Source organism: the organism of the source record quoted next, unplaced genomic scaffold (genome assembly GCF_019419815.1).
Source record: "Pyrus x bretschneideri cultivar Hongxiangsu unplaced genomic scaffold, Pyrus_bretschneideri_v1 Contig43, whole genome shotgun sequence".
NCBI lineage: Eukaryota > Viridiplantae > Streptophyta > Magnoliopsida > Rosales > Rosaceae > Pyrus > Pyrus x bretschneideri.
Genome location: NW_025999757.1, coordinates 1187118 through 1209316, shown reverse-complemented (window position 1 = coordinate 1209316; position 22199 = coordinate 1187118). Strand labels below are relative to the sequence as shown.

Below are 22199 nucleotides of genomic sequence, written 5' to 3'. Positions count from 1 at the left end.
TTATTAATAATAAATAAATAAATTATATATATACACACATGTCATGGTATGATAAGTTGAAAAATTGGTTTCACCAAATTGCAAAGCATTGGATCCCATCCCAATTAAGGTTCACTCTCACTCACCTCACCCTTACCTCACTCACACACACGGCCTCACTCACAGCCCATTCCTAATTCCCCTATTTCACACAGCCGACCGACAACCACCTACTCACGATCTTTCATCCAAAATATCAACGATTTAGCCCATAACCTCAACTGCGATAGCCCTTATCATCCCTCATTCGCGACAGCTCACGACACTTCGTCCTCTGTCGGTCCATCCTCACTACTTGGCATTTTCTCTATCTATTCTCATATTTGAGATTAGGAATATGGTTGAGTTCCACTGATTGTCCATTCTTTTTTACCTGCACTATATATGTGTGAACACTGTCTAATTGAGTCCTTGACTCCTGTCCTGCAGATAGGTTCCTTGTTGGTGTCTAATTTAGAAATAGAGGAAGCATAAGTTATGCTTAGTTCATCACCCACTTGTATCCTCTACACTAAACATACAAAATCTCTACACCTTTGGATTCACTCGCATAGTTTACTTGATGGACCATTAGATTGAGGTACCATAGCTGCCAAAGTCTTTTTTATTTTATTTTTAATTCTCCTTGTTTTGTTACCATACGCTTCACTATGATTCCAGAACTAATTCATTTGTTCTTATATATTTGAAGATGTAATAAAATTACAATCTAGGGGAACTGTTTCAAAAAGATAACCATGATGAAGGAGTTAAAATAAATGGATGTTACAAGACAGGGTATTTGTTCTTTTTCATTATAGTTTTGGTGGTTCTTCTCTTCTATGTTGCAGAAAGGGTATATCTAACCGTACATGCTTAAAATACTTGGTGAAATTGCAAGGATGCACGTTTCTGGGTCATCTGTGCATTTGCATTTTGCATATATACATGTACATTTTATGTATACTATTCTAAAGCTAATTGCTCTTTTGGGTCACTGACTTCACCGAAACATATGCATTCTACAATATAGTTACTAACATTAACTATGCAAAATGCTTGCTATTGTATATTATTGGAAAATGTCAAAGGCACATTGACATGTGGGAAGGTAAAACACTTGGCGACAAATGTTAGGTTTGGGACATCGCCAATTTGGCGTGCCCATTTCATGCAAGTCTCTATATATGTTGTGATGATAACGGTTGTAATTTTAACATGTTCTATGCTTCTGTTCGGTTTTATGATGTTGGCATGTTGTCATTGAATTCTTCTTGTTTTCCTGTATTTTTTGCTCTGTCAAATTATAGCGGCTCCAAAGTTTATAGATTTGAAGATAGTTGGTGATCTGAGGGAGAACAATAAGGTTACTGCAATCTTCTTGTTTAGAGTAATTATTCCTCAATTGCTTTGCAGAGGTATTGTCTTCTTTGCCTCATCTTGGAATTTGAGTGTAGTTAATTGATGAGATCTCATTCTAATCACTCAATGTGTCTTTTTTGGCCAGTACATTGAATGATGCAAGGGCAGAAGAATAAATCTGAGCCAAAAGATTTGTGGTTGAAGCCATTAGTTCCTTCTGTTTCTTGGAAACCTTGTGCCGACCAACGGGTTAGATTATCAGGTGCAACAGATGGAAAGAACTAAAGGTATGTAATTGTCCGTTCTTATTCCAATAGACGGGTTAGATTATTAGGAGTTCATTATATACTGATGCAACAGACAGAGAGAACTGAAGATAACCTTCCAGTATATTCCTATAATTCAAAATATGTATGTGAATGACAACTTTGTGTTGAATTTGGGTTTTTTTTTTTTTTTTTTTTTTTTTTTTGTGTTTATTTTAGGGATGATGAACCAATCAAAATCACATGATTTTTGTTCTTCTGTTGCATATGTTTCTTCATCATTACCTTCATCATTACCAGGTTCAACATCATCACCACCAACTCAAACCTAATCCGAACCACCAACTCCACCACAACCCGAACCACCAACTCCACCCCAAGCATAATCACCAACTCAACCGAGTGGTATTCCTCGATTGCCTCCTCTTGTGAACAGTAGGCGTAAGGCAAAAGTGTGGAAGCATTTTGTTGAATATGATGACATAGAAAACATTGTGAAGCCAGATGGGACCAAAGAAACAATAATTAGAAGGAAAGCTAGGTGTAAGCATTGTTCTACTACCTTTACTGCTAACCCTTCGAGATATGATACTTCAACCGTTACAAAACATATTGAGGGAGAAAGATGTAAGAGTTACTCGGGAATAAATCAAGATAAAAGGCAAAAGATTTTGTCTTTTAATGATGGTGGTGGTACTCTTATGGCTAGGGGGAATACGAAAGAGGATTGCATAAAGGTGTTGGTACATATGGTTGTCTTAGATGAGTTGCTATTTACACATGTTGAAGTGAGAGGGTTTAGGTTTCAATGTAGTATTGTTTGCCCCCATTTTTATCCACCATCTCGTACGACACTTGTGAGGCACTTTGTCCTCATGTCTGATGAAATAAAAGCAAAATTGAAAACAGAGTTAGCCTCACAACCGACACCTAGACAAGTCTTCAATAGGTAAACTACATGGTGATAACGGCACATTTCATAGATAGTAATTGGAAGTTGCACAAAAGAATACTAAACTTTTGTGTCATAGCTAATCACAAGGGGAACTCCATTGGAAAACTTCTTGAGGCTTGTTTGATAGAATGGGGTTTGGAGAATGTACTAACCATCACAGTTGATAATGCTTCTTCAAACAAGGTGGCAATAGATTATTTGAAGACAAAGATGTGTCATTGGAAAAATTCATGAATGATACTTAAGGGAAAGCATGTGCATGTCAGGTGTTGTGCTCATATTGTTAACTTGATAATTCAAGATGGTTTGATGACGTTAGATAAATCCATCTTAGCTATTTGGAATGCATTGGTATATGTAACGTCTTCTCCACACAGGGTGGAAACTTTTAGGAGTTGTGTTAAGTAGGAAAAAATTGAATGCAAGGGTCTTGTTTTTTGGGATGTGCCAACTAGGTGGAATTCCACCTATTTGATGTTAATGAATGCTTTGAATTTTGAAAAAGCTTTTGTGAGAATGGGAGATGCTGAGATTGCATACTTGTCATGGTTTGGAGAAGATTTGTCGGGAGAAGAAAAATGGGTGGGTGGACCTTCCAATGGTAAAAAGAGGTATGGGCCACCAAATATGGAAGATTGGAGCAATGCCGCTATCTTTGTCAATTTTTTGAAAGTGTTCTATCAAATGACATTGAAGATGAGTGTTACTTTACATTTGGATTGTCATAGTACTTTTTCTAATTTGCTTGCAATTGACGAAGAGATAGTTGATTTGTTTGTTGAATAAGATATGTTATTAACTCAAACCTACACAAGCTTGATATTGCATGAAATGGCACTAAGCATGAAGGTAAAATTTGATAAGTATTGGGGTGATCTTGTTAAAGTGAATCCTTTTCTATTTGTGGGACTTGTGCTTAATCCAAGATATAAACTGGGGTACGTGCCACATGTTTTAAAGCGTCGTGGGTGTAATATTGATGAAGTCATAGCTAAGAAGGTTGAGATAAAAAGCCTAATCTTCAAACTATATGATATGTTCCTTCTTCCAACCAACCAAGTGGTTCTAATGCTAATAGTTGTTCTAAGACTACTAGTACTACAACTACTATTGGTGGGGTTGATCCAAAACAACATGGAAAGGGGGAAAAACGAGCAGAAATGGACGAAAGTTGGATAAAAGAAGTTGAAGCAAGTAATGCCATGCTCTCGGACCATGAGTTTGATAGGTACCAGTTAGATCACAATGAAAAAAGTGGAAGTAGGTCAAGATTTTGATATTTTAAATTAGTGGAAATTGAATGGTGTTAAATACCCAGTGTTGGCACTAATTGCAAAGGAAGTTCTTGCAATTCTGGTCTCAACGGTAGCTTCAGAATCTGCCTTTAGCATGAGAGAAAGGATTCCGAACTCGTATCGTTCTTTATTGACTCCTCTAATGGTAGAGAGGTTAATTTGTACTCAAAATTGGTTGATGTCAGATAACATCTCAATTTTATACGACGAGACAATCTTGGAAGATATAAAGTTTTATGAAACACTTGAAACAGGTATGAATATTTATTTTTCATTACTTTGTTTTTTTTTTTTTTCTCTCTCTCTTGTTTTGTTGCATGCTTACTTTCTTATTTTCTAATGAGTTATTGATTTTTATATGTTCTAGAAAAAAGGAATGGTGGCACATCTAGCATTGGGGATTCATAAACTATTTAGTCCTAACTTATCACGTTTTACTAGTGATGGTATGTATGTAACTTTAATTTTTTAGCACCTTCCTTACTAATTTGAGTTGTAAGATATATACTTTTGAATTCAACGAATAAGATATATAATTAACTGATACATGAAAGAGATCATATGGGATGGGATAGTTAAATTGTTTGAGTGAGAGGTTTTGGGGCGTCCAGCTCGTAGCTTTGGAGACTAGCTTTAGCATTGGAGCCCAGTTGGGTTTTCTCCTTAATCTTTCACTTTTACATGATATGATTATACAGAAAGAATGGGTATATTTGTCAACAGATTCGGTTTAATTGTTGGTAATTAAATTTAAACCTGCAGTTTGCTTCTTCAAACTTTTAAAACTGAGGAAGCCCATGTTTCATCTCTGAAATAAGTTGTTTGATTCTGCTTGCTCTCTAAAATAAGTTGTTTGATTGTGTACATGAGCTGCTACTTGCTCTCTACCTGAAATAAACCTACAGTTTGCTTCCTCATTTTTTTGTTTGTTGATTGACTGACCAATGTATATTTCTTGTAGTTGTCTCTTGATAGGAGCATTTTTATGTGACTTAATTGGCTTGTTCTCATGCATTTATGTTGTTTTTCCTTAGTTAGTTTAGTGTTTAAAGTCATTTTCGTGCAATTTCAGGTTTTAGTGTCAAAGTATGCAAAAAGAAGCAATTTGGAGCATTCTAGAGCATTTTTGGGCCAAGATTGGATAGTGCAAGCATGGAGGCATGAGGATGGACGAATTTGAAGGCTTGAATTCAGTTAGGGAGCTGCAAGGGGGCCTAAAAACCTTATTTCTAGAAGGCTTTATCTATTCACACATGGTGCCTAATTCCTACCTTGTCTCCTAGCCGTCCTACCTTGTCCTAGCCGTCCTACCTTGTCTCCTAGCCGTCCTACCTTGTCTCCTACCTTGTCTCCTACCTTTCCTAGCCCTATAAATAAGGCTTTGCAGCAAGGCACTAAGGGGGATCACTCATTCACCCAATTTTCGTCCATTCATCTAGCCACACCATTCTACACATCCTAAAATCCTAGAAACACAATTCCAGCCAAACACTACACCTTGCCGTGCCTATCCTCCATCCAATTCCATAATCCCTGATCCTAAAACACATCCCAACCACCCCATCCACCTTTGTGCCGTAGCAAGGAGAAAGAAGGAAGGACTCTTGGATGCTCAAGCTTCGTCGTTGGTGCATTCTAGGTGTAATTCGTTTTATGATTTCAATGTTTAATTTATTTTCCTTTCATTTTGCTATGAACATGAGTGGCTAAACCCCCATTGGTTAGGGGTGATTTCGAAGCCATAATTATGTGTGTAAGTTGATTTGATAAATTCCAGTTATGAGTTCTTGAATCGTGAATGCAATTGGCTTAACTGTGCGAGTAATAACGTATTTGTGTTTGTTAATTAGGGGTCGACACTTAATTGGCTTGCATGAATATGATGCTAGAATATAAGTTTGTTTCACATAATTGTCACACACTTATATTCACAAGTAGTGAAGGTTGCTAGTCACAATCGCGTTAAGTTCAATTCCTAGCATAAGTGTCATGATGTCATAGTCACAAGTGCTTTGTCAATGCTTATAGTTTTCATTGAACGTAATGATCTTTGATTGTATCTTTATTATGATGTCATGTAAGGAACTTTTGAAGAATGCTTTGGGTTGTCGTATGATGTCATCCAATTCAATAACACAAGAAAAACTTGAGAATTAACTAGTGATGTCACGGTTAATTTGGGGCATTGTCATTCATAATTCTATGAAGGAATAACTGGAAATCGAGTCATTTGCATACTTGTCATGTGTGGAGAAAGAACCCCTAACTAGTCCATCATCCATTAAAAACCCCAAAAACGGTTCAAAATCAGTTTTACTTTGCAATCTGTTTTCTCAACTTTAATTTCGTCCAAATCAAATCCCCCTTTACTTTGAAGTCTCAATTTAGTTAGAAATTGTTTTGGTTCATGTTTTTAAGTGTTTTGAGTCAAGTTTTCAACCAATTTCGTCCAAATTAGTGTAGGTGCTCAAAACTGCCCAGAAAGTGGTTTTTAGGCATTTTTGAGTCTTCTAGTTGCTGTTTTGAGTTTTTGTTTTGTTTTAGTGTTTTAACTTTAGTTTTTCATTCTTTGAGTCCAAATTAGTGTTTTTAACTTTGTTTTGGAGTTCTTAGGTCAGTTTTCAAGAGTTTAGCAATCCTTCCTAATCCCCGGTTTTGAACGATCCCTACTTACATACTTTGCTACAATTGTCAGAAGAGGGTTTAATTTGTGTGCTTAATATATTTCGTATCAAATTTTTGGCGCCGTTGCCGGGGATTAGCAACTTTGCTAATCCCTTGGATTGTTTTTGTTTCATTTATTTCACTTTGTTTCTGATTTTGTTTTAGTTTCTGACCTATTTTTGTTTCTTGTTTTTTAGGTACTCGTGCATGACGCGGAGTTCTCAAACTGTGCATGCACATATCTTAGACTTTAACGACGATTTTGAACGTGATTTGAGAAGAAAGAGGAGGCATCCCGAACGTAGCGAACCTAGTTCAAGTTCAGAGGCCGAATCTGAGTTTGAAGAAGTGGAAGAAGAAGTTATGGCAGCGGACAATCGGACCATTAAAGAGCTTTCGGCCTCAGGGTTGGCCAATGCCGCACCATTATGCATTCAATACCCCACGGCTGCCCAAGGCAAGACCGATGAATTCGAGTTGAAGTCAAGCTTGTTGCACCACATTCCTAAATACCATGGGCTTTCCATGGAAGATCCAAACAAGCATCTTAAAGAGTTTGAAGTAGTTTGTTCAAGCATGACTCCCGTCAATATTGACGGAAGTATTTTGAAGATGAAAGCTTTTCCGTTCTCTTTAATGGATAAAGCTAAGGATTGGTTATACGAGTTGGCTCCTGGCACTGTCACTTCATGGGAGAGTATGAAAAGAGCGTTTTTGGAGAAGTTTTTCCCAACTTCTCGCATCATTCTTCTTCGTAAAAAAATAAGTGGAGTTCAACAAGATGAAGGTGAGTCTTTTCCTGCATACTATGAACGTTTTAAATCACTTGTTGCTTCTTGTCCACAACATCAGATGAAGGAGGAGCTACTTTTGCAATACTTCTACGAGGGCCTCCTACCATTAGAACGTCAAATGCTCGATGCCGCGGCAGGTGGAGCATTAGTGGACAAAACACCTATGGCTGCCAAGACCTTGATTTCTAATCGAGCGTTGAACGCTCAACAATACGAAGGAGTAGGCCAAAGAGGACCCCCACGACAACATGTTCATGAGGTAAGTTCTACTTCCGACATTAATTCACAATTGGCTAATCTTACTTCTATTGTGTCTCAGTTGGCCGAGGGCATGAAGATGCAAGGACCAATTGTATGTGGCGTATGTTCTATGCATGGACATGCCTCTGAAAAATGTCCACAGTTGATTGAAAATAGTGGATGGGAAAGCGCCAATGCAATTGGGTTTCAAGGCCAAAACCAACCAAGGAACGATCTTTATTCCAACACATATAATCCCGGTTGGAGAGACCACCCAAATTTCAAATGGAGGGAGCCCCAACAATCTCAAAACCAAGGAGGCTTTAGGCAACAACCCCCTGGGTTCTTTCCCAAAACCTACGGCCCACCCCAAAATCAAGCCCAATCCGGCCCAAGTGCCTCAGGTACGTCTCTTGACAATGATGCACTTCTTAAGATACTAACTAAGTTGTCTAATGGGCAGGACGATCAAGCGAAGGCTATGCAAAACCAAGACAAAAGGGTGGATCAATTGGAGAAACAAATGGGGCAAATTGCCGAGTTTATGGGGCAGTTTCGTGAACAAGGAAAGCTCCCTAGTTCCACCGTTCCAAATCCAAAGGGAGGTTTCGAAAGTGCAAAGGCCATAACCTTGAGAAGTGGAAAAGAGATTGGGGCAGATCCTACACCATCACAATCAGGTCCCAAAGGTGATGAAAACTTGCAAATTGAAGAGGAAGAATCAAGCAAACCCACGGCAAAGGTGGGAGAGTCTTTGCCACAAGTTCCTAGTGCCCCAAAACTGTCTAATTCGGCCAAAAAGGGTAAGAATGTGTCAAATTCGGTTTCTACTAATGCTTTTCCTTCGAATGCTCCTTTTCCTAGTAGGTTTATGCAAACAAGGAAGGAAGAAGCTGAAAAGGACATCCTTGAGACATTTAGGAAAGTTCAAGTGAACATACCCTTGTTGGATGCAATCAAGCAAGTCCCTAGATACGCCAAGTTTTTGAAGGAGTTGTGCACCACTAGGAAGAGGATGTCGACCAAGGAAGTGGTAAAAGTAGGTGAGAAAAGAGGATGTCCGCCATCTTGCAACGCAAACTACCTCCCAAATGCAAAGATCCGGGTAGTTTCACCATTCCTTGTGTCATAGGTAACACTAGATTTGAATCTGCCATGCTTGACTTAGGTGCCTCTATAAATGTTATGCCATATTCCATATATGCATCTATGAACCTAGGAGCATTAAAAAAGGATGGTGTTATCATACAATTGGCCGATAGATCTAATGCCTATCCAAAGGGAGTTTTGGAAGATGTTTTGGTGCAGGTTAATCATTTGATCTTTCCGGCGGATTTCTATGTCCTTGAGATGGATGAATCGGATCATGCACCCTCGCTGCCCATTCTACTTGGAAGGCCATTCATGAAAACGGCCCGGACTAAGATTGACGTGTTTAATGGAACTTTGTCCATGGAATTTGATGGGGAAGTTGTTAATTTCAATCTTTCCGATTCTATTAAGTATCCTAGTGAAGATCATTCATGTTTCTCTATTGATACTGTTGACTCTTTGGCGCAGGGATACCTTGAAGATTTGAATGATGATATGCTTGAAAAAGTCATTACAAGTGGTGTAGAAGTCAAAACCAAGGGAGCAACATCCATGCAACCCCACGGCACAAATACACTATCCTATGCCGTGCCTCCTAGTGAGGATTTTCTTGAAGTAGTTGCTGCCCTTGAGTCATCACCAATACATGATGGTAAGTTTCCTAACAAAGAGTCCATTCCCATTTCGACTAACAAGTTGCTTCCATCCATAATTCAGGCACCTATCCTTGAACTCAAACCTTTGCCAAGCCATTTGAAGTACATTTTCTTGGGAGAAAATGAGACACTGCCTGCCATCATATCATCATCCCTCACGGCACAAGAGGAGGAAAAACTCATGCATGTGTTGAAGGAGTACAAATCTGCCCTAGGATGGACATTGGCCGATATCAAAGGTATAAGCCCCACAACTTGTATGCATCACATATTTCTTGAGGAGGGGACCAAACCAACTAGAGAGGCTCAACGCCGTCTTAACCCTCCAATGATGGAAGTTGTGAAAAATGAGATAATCAAACTTCTTGATTGTGAAGTCATTTATCCTATCTCCGATAGTCGTTGGGTTTCACCTATCCAATGTGTGCCTAAGAAATCCGGAGTGACGGTTGTGGAGAATGCCGAGAATGAGCTTGTACCCATGAGAATCCAAACCGGTTGGCATGTATGCATCGATTATAGGAAGATAAATGCCACCACAAGGAATGACCACTTCCCATTGCCGTTCCTAGATCAAATGTTGGAAAGGTTAGCGGGTCATTCTTTTTATTGCTTTCTTGATGGATATTCAGGTTATAATCAAATTGTCATTGCCCCGGATGATCAAGAAAAGACCACTTTTACTTGTCCCTTTGGAACATTTGCATATCGACGCATGCCATTTGGTTTGTGCAATGCCCCTGCCACGTTTCAAAGGTGTATGGTAAGCATATTTTCTGATTATGTTGAAAGGATTATTGAGATATTCATGGATGACTTTAGTGTTTTTGGTGATTCTTTTGATAAATGCTTGGATAATCTCACTTTAATCTTGAAACGTTGTGTTGAAACAAACCTTGTTTTAAATTGGGAAAAATGCCATTTTATGGTTAAACAAGGTATTGTTTTGGGTCATATAATCTCTGAAAAAGGAATTGAAGTTGATAAGTCTAAAGTAGATCTTGTACGCTACTTACCCTCTCCTACTTCGGTTAGAGAGGTTCGTTCTTTTCTTGGTCATGCAGGATTCTATAGACGATTTATCAAGGACTTTTCCAAGATTGCACAACCCATATGCCGCCTCCTCCAAAAAGATGTGTCTTTTGAGTTCAACGAGGCATGCGAGAAGTCATTCAAGCATCTCAAAGAGCTCCTAACCACGGCACCCATCATAACTCCCCCGGATTGGTCCATTCCATTTGAATTGATGTGTGATGCCTCGGATTATGCACTTGGGGCTGTTTTGGGTCAAAGGAAAAATAAACAGTCACATGTTATTTATTATGCTTCCCGCACTTTAAATGATGCTCAATTGAATTATTCTACAACCGAAAAAGAACTCTTGGCGGTTGTATTTGCTTTAGATAAGTTTAGATCATATCTTATTGGCACTAAAGTAATTGTTTTCACTGACCATGCAGCCTTGAAGTATCTTTTCACCAAAAAGGAGGCCAAACCAAGGCTCATTCGTTGGATGCTCCTACTTCAAGAGTTCGATATGGAAATTAGGGACAAGAAAGGTTGTGAAAACGTGGTGGCTGACCACTTGAGTAGATTGGTGCGTGAAGAAGAGTCCCTCCCCATTTCTGAGACGTTTCCGGATGAACAACTTCTGTCCATTGAGGTAAGTACCCCTTGGTATGCCGATTTGGTCAATTTCTTGGTGACTAAGCAAGTTCCTAACACCCTAAGCAAGGTCCAACGTGATAAATTGATACATGATGCAAGATTTTATGTGTGGGATGATCCATATCTATGGAAATATTGCCCAGATCAGATTATTAGAAGATGTGTGCCAACTTCTGATTTTAACTCAATTCTAGCATTTTGTCATTCTTATGCATGTGGAGGCCATTTTGGTACCCAAAGGACAGCTCGTAAAGTGTTAGAATCTGGTTTTTATTGGCCTACATTGTTCAAAGATGCTAGAATGTTTTGCTTAACATGTGATAGATGTCAAAGAACAGGTTCTATTGGGGCAAAAGACCAAATGCCGCAAACACCCATCTTCAATGTTGAAATCTTTGATGTTTGGGGTATTGATTTCATGGGTCCTTTTTCTTCTTCATTTGGTTTCACTTATATTTTGCATGCGGTTGATTATGTTTCTAAATGGGTAGAAGCAAAAGCTACCCGTACTAACGATTCTAGAGTGGTTTCAGATTTCATCAAGACTAACATTTTCTCTAAATTTGGGATGCCGCGGGTATTTATAAGTGATGGAGGTTCACATTTCTGCAATAGGACCATTGAGGCACTCTTCAAGAAGTACAATGTCAAGCATAAGGTTTCAACACCTTATCACCCACAAACAAGTGGCCAAGCCGAAGTATCAAATAGAGAGGTCAAGCAAATCTTGGAGAAGACCGTGAGGCCTAACCGGAAGGATTGGAGCATGCGTTTAGATGATGCACTATGGGCATATCGCACTGCCTACAAAACACCCCTAGGGATGTCTCCATTTCGGCTAGTTTATGGAAAACCTTGTCACTTACCCGTGGAGCTAGAGCATAAGGCACATTGGGCCATCAAAACGTTCAATTTGGACTTAGATGCTGCTGGAATGCATCGGAAGCTCCAATTGAATGAGCTTGAGGAACTAAGGAATGAAGCCTACGAGAATGACCGCATTTACAAGGAAAAGACGAAGGCGTTTCATGACAAGATGATTAGGGGCAAAACCTTCACAATTGGGCAGAAAGTTTTACTTTTTAATTCTCGTTTACGTTTATTTCCCGGAAAGTTACGTTCTAAATGGATTGGACCTTTTGTTGTTACTAATGTTTTTCCACATGGTGTAGTTCAAGTCCAAAGCTTAAGGAATTGGGTGGAATTCAAGGTCAACGGACATAGATTGAAGCCATACTATGAGAATGCCGTGGGGCAAGTTGTGGAGGAGATCTCACTCCATGCCGTGGGCACCAATGGTGCCTGAACGTGTTCTTCGTCCGGCTGCAAGACGTTAAAGAAAGCGCTACTTGGGAGGCAACCCATGCCATTCAACAAAGGAAGACCTAGAAAGCACTCCAATTCCAGATTTGCGTTCCTAAACCCTTCTCTTTGTTGATTCTTTCTAATCTGCCTATTTAGTTGTTTTACTTGCTGTTTGTGTGTTTCTTTGTGTGATTCTATGCTTAAAACATTGAGGACAATGTTTGATTTAAGTGTGGGGGGGGGGGGTAACTAAGTGTTTTTCATGCAAATTCGTGGGATTTTATCACCCATTATTTCAAAACTTGTTCCTTGCTGTTTTTAAGTGTTTTTAAGCAGTTTTGGTGTGTTTTAGTATGTTTTGAAGTAAAAATCCGAAAATCAAAGAAAAATTTGAAAAATTTGTTTTAAAAAAACCCAAAAAAAGAGTTGTTTTTGTGTGTTTGTTTGTGTCTTAGGGTACCTTCCAACACAATGATGAGGATTTGGTTTTTAAATACATGGCTGTTAAAGAGAGTGATTAACATGGATGAAAGTTTGATTTACTCTATGTTTATGCTTGGTTGTGGTTATAACTTATGAATTCACATGCAATCATAAAAGAAAAAAAATCAGTTTTTGTAACATGCTTGAAGGAAGGAACTCAAATTAACGCTACAACCTTGTGAGACTTGAGCCTAAACGTTTATTTGGAGAGTTAAAATCTGTGCATTCTTTGTTTTCTAAAATCGTTGCATGATCTCATTATTCTTTGCTTGGTTGCTACTTAGAAGGTGTTTCATCATTTAGTTCCAAACACTAGAAGTCATGCCCATTTCATTCAAAGCATGGTATTGATTAGCATAACACATATTCAAGATGAAGTTGTGTAGTGACCACCACTTTAGCCAAAAAGCCGTGTGCCCTACTCCATTATATGTTTAGGTGTTAACCCCATTGAGCCTTGTTTAGCCTTTTCTTTGTTAACCCACATTACCCTCACCTAGCCTAGATTAGGACTATATATACCCTCGTTCTTAAAGTATAATAAGCATGATTCAAATGGAATTCCTTTATGGCAGAAACCAAGTGTGGGGGAAGTTTTTATTTGAGAATTATGTGCCATAAGCACGGGTAGAAAGAAAAGAAAAGAAAAATTCGTGAAAAAAAAAAAGAAAAAAAAATGAAAAAAAAAAAGTATGAAAAGAGTTGAACAACATGAGAAAAAGAGTTCCAAGGTGTTGTTTGTTGAAGAAAGGGTCCAAAAAGTTGAATTCGGCCCCAAGAAGTTGTTTAAAGTCTTCCCCTTGTGTTTTTAAGTTAATTTCTGCAAACTAAGTGAATTCTAAGTCTTAATTTCATTATTTTGCTTACTAATGCTTGAAGAACGTTTGCTTTCCCTATCCTTTCTTTGTTAACCAATACCCCAAGCCCCGTTGCAACCCTTAAACTTCTATCTTGAGTGTTATGTGTTTCAATTTGTTGAGTTTGAATTTGGTATGAGCATATGGTGTCACTGGTTCTCGCATCTAAGTAGTAGCATTCCATTCATGAGATCATATCTAAACATGCCTATTAACTCCGGAAATTGCGTTCTTTGTGATACATATATGTGAGCATTCGTTTTTATATCTACATCAATTCTCTCACATATAACTAGTATAGGGTGTGTAGTTAGAAAATCTGAGTGAAAATAGAGTGCAAATCTATTAAGTATTGAGGGAATTCTCTAAGGCATGTTACTACATTCAAAACATTGTTTTAATTGGTTAATTGTGAACTAGTAAGTAGTGACTATGATTAAGCATGTGCTTAAGTGTTAAATTGACTCAAATCTGTGGGAATGATAATCTTTAACATGTCATGTGCATTGGAAATCCCTGAGGCAAACGTTGGAAGGTTTAGATTATGTTTGTTTGTTTTGTCTTGTTTTATTTCTTTGTTTTGCTCGAGGACTAGCAAAAGCTAAGTGTGGGGGAATTTGATAGGAGCATTTTTATGCGACTTAATTGGCTTGTTCTCATGCATTTATGTTGTTTTTCCTTAGTTAGTTTAGTGTTTAAAGTCATTTTCGTGCAATTTCAGGTTTTAGTGTCAAAGTATGCAAAAAGAAGCAATTTGGAGCATTCTAGAGCATTTTTGGGCCAAGATTGGATAGTGCAAGCATGGAGGCATGAGGATGGACGAATTTGAAGGCTTGAATTCAGTTAGGGAGCTGCAAGGGGGCCTAAAAACCTTATTTCTAGAAGGCTTTATCTATTCACACATGGTGCCTAATTCCTACCTTGTCTCCTAGCCGTCCTACCTTGTCCTAGCCGTCCTACCTTGTCTCCTAGCCGTCCTACCTTGTCTCCTAGCCGTCCTACTTTGTCTCCTACCTTGTCTCCTACCTTTCCTAGCCCTATAAATAAGGCTTTGCAGCAAGGCACTAAGGGGGATCACTCATTCACCCAATTTTCGTCCATTCATCTAGCCACACCATTCTACACATCCTAAAATCCTAGAAACACAATTCCAGCCAAACACTACACCTTGCCGTGCCTATCCTCCATCCAATTCCATAATCCCTGATCCTAAAACACATCCCAACCACCCCATCCACCTTTGTGCCGTAGCAAGGAGAAAGAAGGAAGGACTCTTGGATGCTCAAGCTTCGTCGTTGGTGCATTCTAGGTGTAATTCGTTTTATGATTTCAATGTTTAATTTATTTTCCTTTCATTTTGCTATGAACATGAGTGGCTAAACCCCTATTGGTTAGGGGTGATTTCGAAGCCATAACTATGTGTGTAAGTTGATTTGATAAATTCCAGTTATGAGTTCTTGAATCGTGAATGCAATTGGCTTAACTGTGCGAGTAATAACGTATTTGTGTTTGTTAATTAGGGGTCGACACTTAATTGGCTTGCATGAATATGATGCTAGAATATAAGTTTGTTTCACATAATTGTCACACACTTATATTCACAAGTAGTGAAGGTTGCTAGTCACAATCGCGTTAAGTTCAATTCCTAGCATAAGTGTCATGATGTCATAGTCACAAGTGCTTTGTCAATGCTTATAGTTTTCATTGAACGTAATGATCTTTGATTGTATCTTTATTATGATGTCATGTAAGGAACTTTTGAAGAATGCTTTGGGTTGTCGTATGATGTCATCCAATTCAATAACACAAGGAAAACTTGAGAATTAACTAGTGATGTCACGGTTAATTTGGGGCATTGTCATTCATAATTCTATGAAGGAATAACTGGAAATCGAGTCATTTGCATACTTGTCATGTGTGGAGAAAGAACCCCTAACTAGTCCATCATCCATTAAAAACCCCAAAAACGGTTCAAAATCAGTTTTACTTTGCAATCTGTTTTCTCAACTTTAATTTCGTCCAAATCAAATCCCTCTTTACTTTGAAGTCTCAATTTAGTTAGAAATTGTTTTGGTTCATGTTTTTAAGTGTTTTGAGTCAAGTTTTCAACCAATTTCGTCCAAATTAGTGTAGGTGCTCAAAACTGCCCAGAAAGTGGTTTTTAGGCAGTTTTGAGTCTTCTAGTTGCTGTTTTGAGTTTTTGTTTTGTTTTAGTGTTTTAACTTTAGTTTTTCATTCTTTGAGTCCAAATTAGTGTTTTTAACTTTGTTTTGGAGTTCTTAGGTCAGTTTTCAAGAGTTTAGCAATCCTTCCTAATCCCCGGTTTTGAACGATCCTTACTTACATACTTTGCTACAATTGTCAGAAGAGGGTTTAATTTGTGTGCTTAATATATTTCGCATCATCTCTTTTTGTTGACTTGGTGCCACTACCAAAGACATTTGCATTAAAAAAGATGTGTTGTATGCAACTTTATACAATCAGTTTTAGAAGATGCATTTGAATGCATGATGATTTGGTGTTCAAATAATTTAGTATTCGGAACCATAAACCAGCAAGAATCAAATCAGAACCTGTGTAGGCCGAACCATATGGTTCTAGTAATAAATTTAAGTGAAACTGCACCGAACCGAACCATTGATATTTTTCGGTTCTAGTTCCGATTTAGGGGTGGAACCACACCAAACCGCACCGTGCCCATCCCTACTTGCGACACCCAATATCAGATAAGTTTGAATAATGGAAAACTTTAGAAGGGGATAAATGTAAAATGCTTAGAGCATCCCCTAAATGAAGGGCTCTATAGGGCACTGAAAAAGTGGCAGATACAGTCAATTTAGAGTTTTGAAGAATCTTTGGAGCTCTAAAAATGATCTCTCTAAAATTCGATAAATATAAGACTGATTCGTCATTTCGAGTTCTTCGACTTCATCACACGTCCCCTCAAGTTCGACAAAGAAAGAGACTGACTTCGTCGTTCGTTCTTACGAGTTCGACAGAGAAAGACTGAGAATCGAGAGGGATGAAAGTCGGTCTGGACTCTGGGAAATAGATTGAGATACGAGAGGGATGAATGAAGAGAAAAGATTAAGTCTGAGTGTGGGAGAGTTTTCAAGAAAGTGACTGAGTGAGGTTAGACTCGAGTAAGATGTGTGTTTTGTGAGATTTGAGCGATATATGTTTATTGGATACAGTCTAGGTCAGGGGCCTTTGTCTTCAGAAAATTGGAACCGTCCTACCCTGCTGTTTACTTAGACTTGACACGCCCCACCTAGTTTGTACAGAAAATAATATAGACCCGCCCTAAATCACTAGTACCTTCTTCTACCCATGAGCTTAGGGACCTGTTTACCCACCCCTAGAATTCAGTCTTAACGAATTTGTACCTACAAAACAATTAAACACACTATGATGACTAAAGCTAGCGCCAATGGAGTAGGAGGTTTGGTTCATAGATCTCTGATGCCTAAGTTAGTTTCTTCAAAAAGAGAGAGAAGGGGAGGAGAGAGATAGAGATAGAGAGAGAGAGAGAGAGAGAGAGAAAGAAAGAAAGAGAGAGAAAGAAAGAAAGAAAGAAAGTTTAGTGATTAATTGCTTAGCAAAATCTTGACAGAAATTGGTGTAGAATGAGGTATTTATAGAGGGATAGGTGACCACATGTTTAGCATTGTCATGCCATTTGTCGACGTGCAGTTAGCCAAAATGTGTGATTCATTGGATGCAGAAGAGAATTACCATAAGATATTATTTAATTAATAATATATTAAGATTATCTCATAGTTTCCTTGATTAAATTTGATTGTGAAAACTTTAAGATAAGATTTGGTTATTAATCATATCTTTAATACCTTTGACCTTTCTCCTTTTCATGGGCAGTGGAGCTTGGAGAAGTCCCTTAGTGTATACTTTTTTGTAGATGATATAGTATTGATACATGAAAAACAGAAGAGAGTAAATGTGAAGCTAAACCTATAGTAGGAAGTGTGATAGGAGCATATTTAGGCGACTTACTTAGCTTGTTTTCATGCATCTATGTTGTTAATTCATAGTTGTTTTAGTAGTTTAAGCCATTTTCGTGTGTTTTTAGGTTCATATGGCTAAGGGAGCAAAAAGATGCATTTTGGAGCATTTTGGAGCAAAATTGGGCTTGGAATGGATAACATATGATTGGAGCCAAAATGTTGGACGAATTTGAAGGCCTTGTATTCACTTTAGACATAAAACAAAGGGCCTAGCCCATTCTCTCTTAAACCAACCCCAAGGCCATGCATTTCCTTCTAATTCCAAAACCCACAATCACTTCAAAAGCCATGCAAATCCATATTCAACACCCTAAACTACAACCATGCATCATTACACCACCTTCTCCATCTTTATTCCACATGCATTCATTATAATTCACCCTAGCTACCACCATTCACACACACATGCACTTATTCTTTCATCATTGCACCACCAATGCAACACATGCATTCACACACCAACAACACTACCCATGCCGTGTATCCCCTTCCATTTTCTGCACCTTCCCTCCTTGCAATTCCACATGCATTCATCATCATAACCTAGCTATCATTCCACTCCTACCCATGCCATGCATAACCCACCTTCATCCCTTTAATTCACATGATTTCCCAACACACAAATCAGCCACTCACATGCATTCACACACACTTCACACAAACAACAAGTCTAAACCGTGCATTTCCTTTGCATTTCAACCATCACACTTCATCATTGCAGCCACTTCACCCTAATTGTCAATCACATACTTTCCCATTGTATATTTCATTCACATGCATCTTTAATCATGATTTCACAAGCTTTAACCAACAACAATACCACAACAACACACTACACAACACAAAGACCCATCCTGAAAATCCTTGCCGTGCACTTCACATTGACATTCCAACATCTTCACATGCTTTCCAGCTTTCCCTTGCCATTTCCAGCCATCATTCTTCATCATTGCAGCCACCTACATGCATTATTCATTAACCTTTCATCATGTAGACAGAAAATAAGCAAGAGAATATCCTTGCCGTGGGCTTTCAATGCATTTTCAGCACATGCACACACCTTCACATGCAATTCCAGCTTGCATATGCTTTCCTAGCTGTTTGTTCATCATTAATTAGCCACTTGCATGCTTAAACAAACAGCCATTCTCACCCATTCTCTCCCTATAAATACCCTTTCATTCTCATTCATTTTTCATTCCTCATTTCATACACAACACACCACAAACACACCATTTCCCAAACCTTTGCCGTGCATATCCTTCCATTTCTGTGCAGTTTTTCTCCTCCATTGCAACCACTATCCAACCACTTCCCATCCCTCCAAAACACTTCACACCATCATACAACCTATCCTTAGACCTTGTGCTACAACAACGAGGAAGAGAAGAGTGCCTAAACGTTCATACAATTCAAGTTTGAGTTGTTGGAATGTTTAGGTGTTTCTTTGATTTCAAGGTTTAATTTCAATTCTCTTTGTTTTGTAAGTATGAGGAACTAAACCCCCCTTAGCTAGGGGGTGATTCGAAATATATGTTTATGCTTGCAATATGATTTGATTACTTTTAATTACGTTTCATAAGTTGTGAATTCAATTTGTTTAACTATTTGATTGATATCCTATTTATGTATGTTTATTAAGAATGAACGCTTAATTTTCATGCATGAATATGACGCTAGAATATAAGTGAGTTTCACGTAATAGTTATGAACTTATATTCACAAGTAGTGGAGGTTGCTTATAAACAATCGCGTTAAACAAATTCTTGGCATAAGTTTCATGCAATCATAGTAACGAATGTCTCGTCAACACTTATAGTTTTCATGTTGCTTAATGATTCTTGCTTGTATCTCTATTATGCAATTCATGTAGGGAACTTGTGAGGAATGCTTTGGATTGTCGTATGCAATCATCCAATTCATTAACTTAAGGAAAACTTGACAGTTAATTTAAGCGGACCTAATTAACCCGGGGCGTTGAGAATTCATGGTTTATTGAAAAGCAATTAGAAATCGTTTTGTATGCAAGTATAACATGTATAGAGATGAACCCCTTAGCTAGCTTCCCATCCATTCATTTCCGTCAAATCCATATTTACAATTTGTTTTGTTTCCAAGTATCCATTTTAGTTTAAATTCGTCCAAATCCAATTCCCCCCTATTTCGTTGAAGTCTTAGTCTTAATCTTTCTTATTTTTAGTTTTGCATTCTTCGAGCATTAAATAGTGTTTTATATTGTGTTTTTACATTTTTAAGTCAAATCCAAGTGATTAACAATCCCTCCTAATCCCCGGTCCAGAACGATCCCTACTTATACACTTCACTACAATTGACAAAAAGAGGGTTTAATTTGTGTGCGTATAATTCTCGCATCAAAGTGTTGTAATATAAAAGTCTTCACCTAATTAGGTCAAATATAGAGTATATGAAGTACAAGTCCAGTGGGAATTGGGGCCCAAATGAGATAGGGTTGAGGATTAAAGTTCAAGAAATACCAAAGAGTGAACGCTTTGGTTATTTTGGATCTATCTTGCAAAAAAACAAAGAATTGGATAGAGATATAAACTACAGAATACAAGATGGATGGATGTTGAGGAGTGCATTAAGTGTATTGTCGGACCGTCATTGCCACTAAAACTCAAGGGGAAATTTATAGAATAGCAATAAGGAAAACAATGCTTTATGACATGAATGTTGGGCGGTTAAGTATTAACATGTACAAGAATGCTTCATTGGATGTGTGAGCACAAATGAAATGATAGGATTAAGGACGAGGATATCCGAGGTAAGGTAAAGATAAGATGAGAGAAGGTCGGTTAATGTAGTTTGGACATGTGAAACAAAGACCTACAGATGGTCCAGTTAAAAAATGTGATTGTGAGACAAAGGCTCATGGCAAAAATGGTAGAGGAAAACCTAGGAAGATTTGAAAGAGAGACTCTAAGAAAAGACATATACTTTGAGCTAGGAAAAACTTGATGCAGAACTGAGCATAGTAGCATTCTAGGATTCATACGGCCGACGTCACTTAGTGGAATAAGGTTTTGTTGTTATTGTTGTTGTATTCTTTGATGGAGTTTATGTGTGTTGGTTTCTAGTATGTGTTACTACTTTTACTTAGTTTTCTTGTTAAATCTTTGTATCCTTCTTTTTCTTAGTTTTCTTGCTAAATCTTTGTATCCTTCTTTTTCTTGTTGACAGGCAGTTGCATAATTCATTAGCAAGCCAATAATCTATGAAAAAGAAATTGGACAAAGAGTTTGTCAATACACGAAGTACGATGTCGGAATTTGACTTTTCTTTGGTTTGATTGTTGTGTGAGTGGAGAAAGACAAGATTGCGATGGTTCCTAGTATTCAAATAAGAGTTAAAGGCAATTAAGGGTCAATTTGGGATTGTTGTGTTTAAAAAACAAATGTTTTTAATGTGCTTTAAGAATAATCAGTTATAAAGTAAAGTAGATGAGTGTTTGGTTAACTCCATTTAAAAGTGCTGTGAGTTTGAAAAGCAGTGTAAAAGTTTTTGATAAATTTTAATGCAAAAGTGACATAATTGTATGACAAAATTGGACATAGTAGTAGCAGTGAGGGCAATGACAATAATGGCGGGAAAAATGCTGGTAGTGGTGGTGATGGTAGCAGCAATGGTGAAGGTACGGTGGTGATGCCAATAGTGCGTTGTGATATTGGGGTGCAGAGGTAACAATGGGAGTAGAGGCAGTGGTACCGCCGATGGTGGTAGTTGTGGTTGTGGTGGTGGTATTGGTGATGGGGATGGCGACAATGATGGTGGTAACAATGGTGGTAATGGCAATTGTGGTTGCGGTGGTAGTGGTGGCGGTTGTGATTGTGGTGGTGGGGATGGCGACAATGATGGTGGTGACAATGGTGGTAATGAAAATTGTGGTTGCGGTTATGGTTGTGGTGACAGTGGTGGCGTTTGCAGTAATGGTGGTGGTGATGGTGACAATGCTGTTAGGGGGCGGTTGTTGTTGTGGTCACAATAGTGGAGGTAGTGATTGTGGTGGTGACTGTGGCAACAATGGTAGTCGGAGGTGGTAACGATCACTTTATTGTCTAAGAGATAAAATGTGGATGGAAGGGTAAATATGCTATTTTCAAAAAATTGACAAAGGTATTATATAATAATTGAAAATATTTATTAAAGGCCCAACTCAACTTTTTATTAAAACATCTTTTAATGGTACAAGCAGGCTGCTTTTAAAAGTTGTTATTTAGAGGTCATTGCTTTTAAAATAAACAGGAAATTTTACATTTACCAAACATTTTTTTACTGCCTAATTTTAAAGTAAAGCAGTTTTTGGTTAAAAAAAATGTTGGCCTAAATCTTAAAAAGTTAATTAAGTCCTTTGACATGTAAAAAGGGGTGGAGTTATAAGATCATCTCTAAATGAGATGTCAAATTCCTATGTGACAATTTGACATCTCTTAAAGTTTCGCTTTCCAATTAATATGTCAAATTAAATTATTATTTTATTACATTATTTTCTTTCTTTAATTTG

The 22199-nt window shown here is 38.0% G+C and overlaps 1 protein-coding gene across 1 annotated transcript; it reads left to right on the top strand.

Annotated features, from left to right (window-relative positions):
* The first annotated feature begins 3117 nt into the window (after positions 1–3117).
* On the top strand, positions 3118–21683 carry LOC125469454 (eggshell protein 2A-like). The gene is made up of 2 exons (XM_048566799.1): positions 3118–3212; positions 21374–21683. The coding sequence occupies exons 1-2, from the start codon at positions 3118–3120 to the stop codon at positions 21681–21683; spliced, it is 405 nt and encodes a 134-aa protein (XP_048422756.1).
* The last annotated feature ends 516 nt before the right edge of the window (positions 21684–22199 follow it).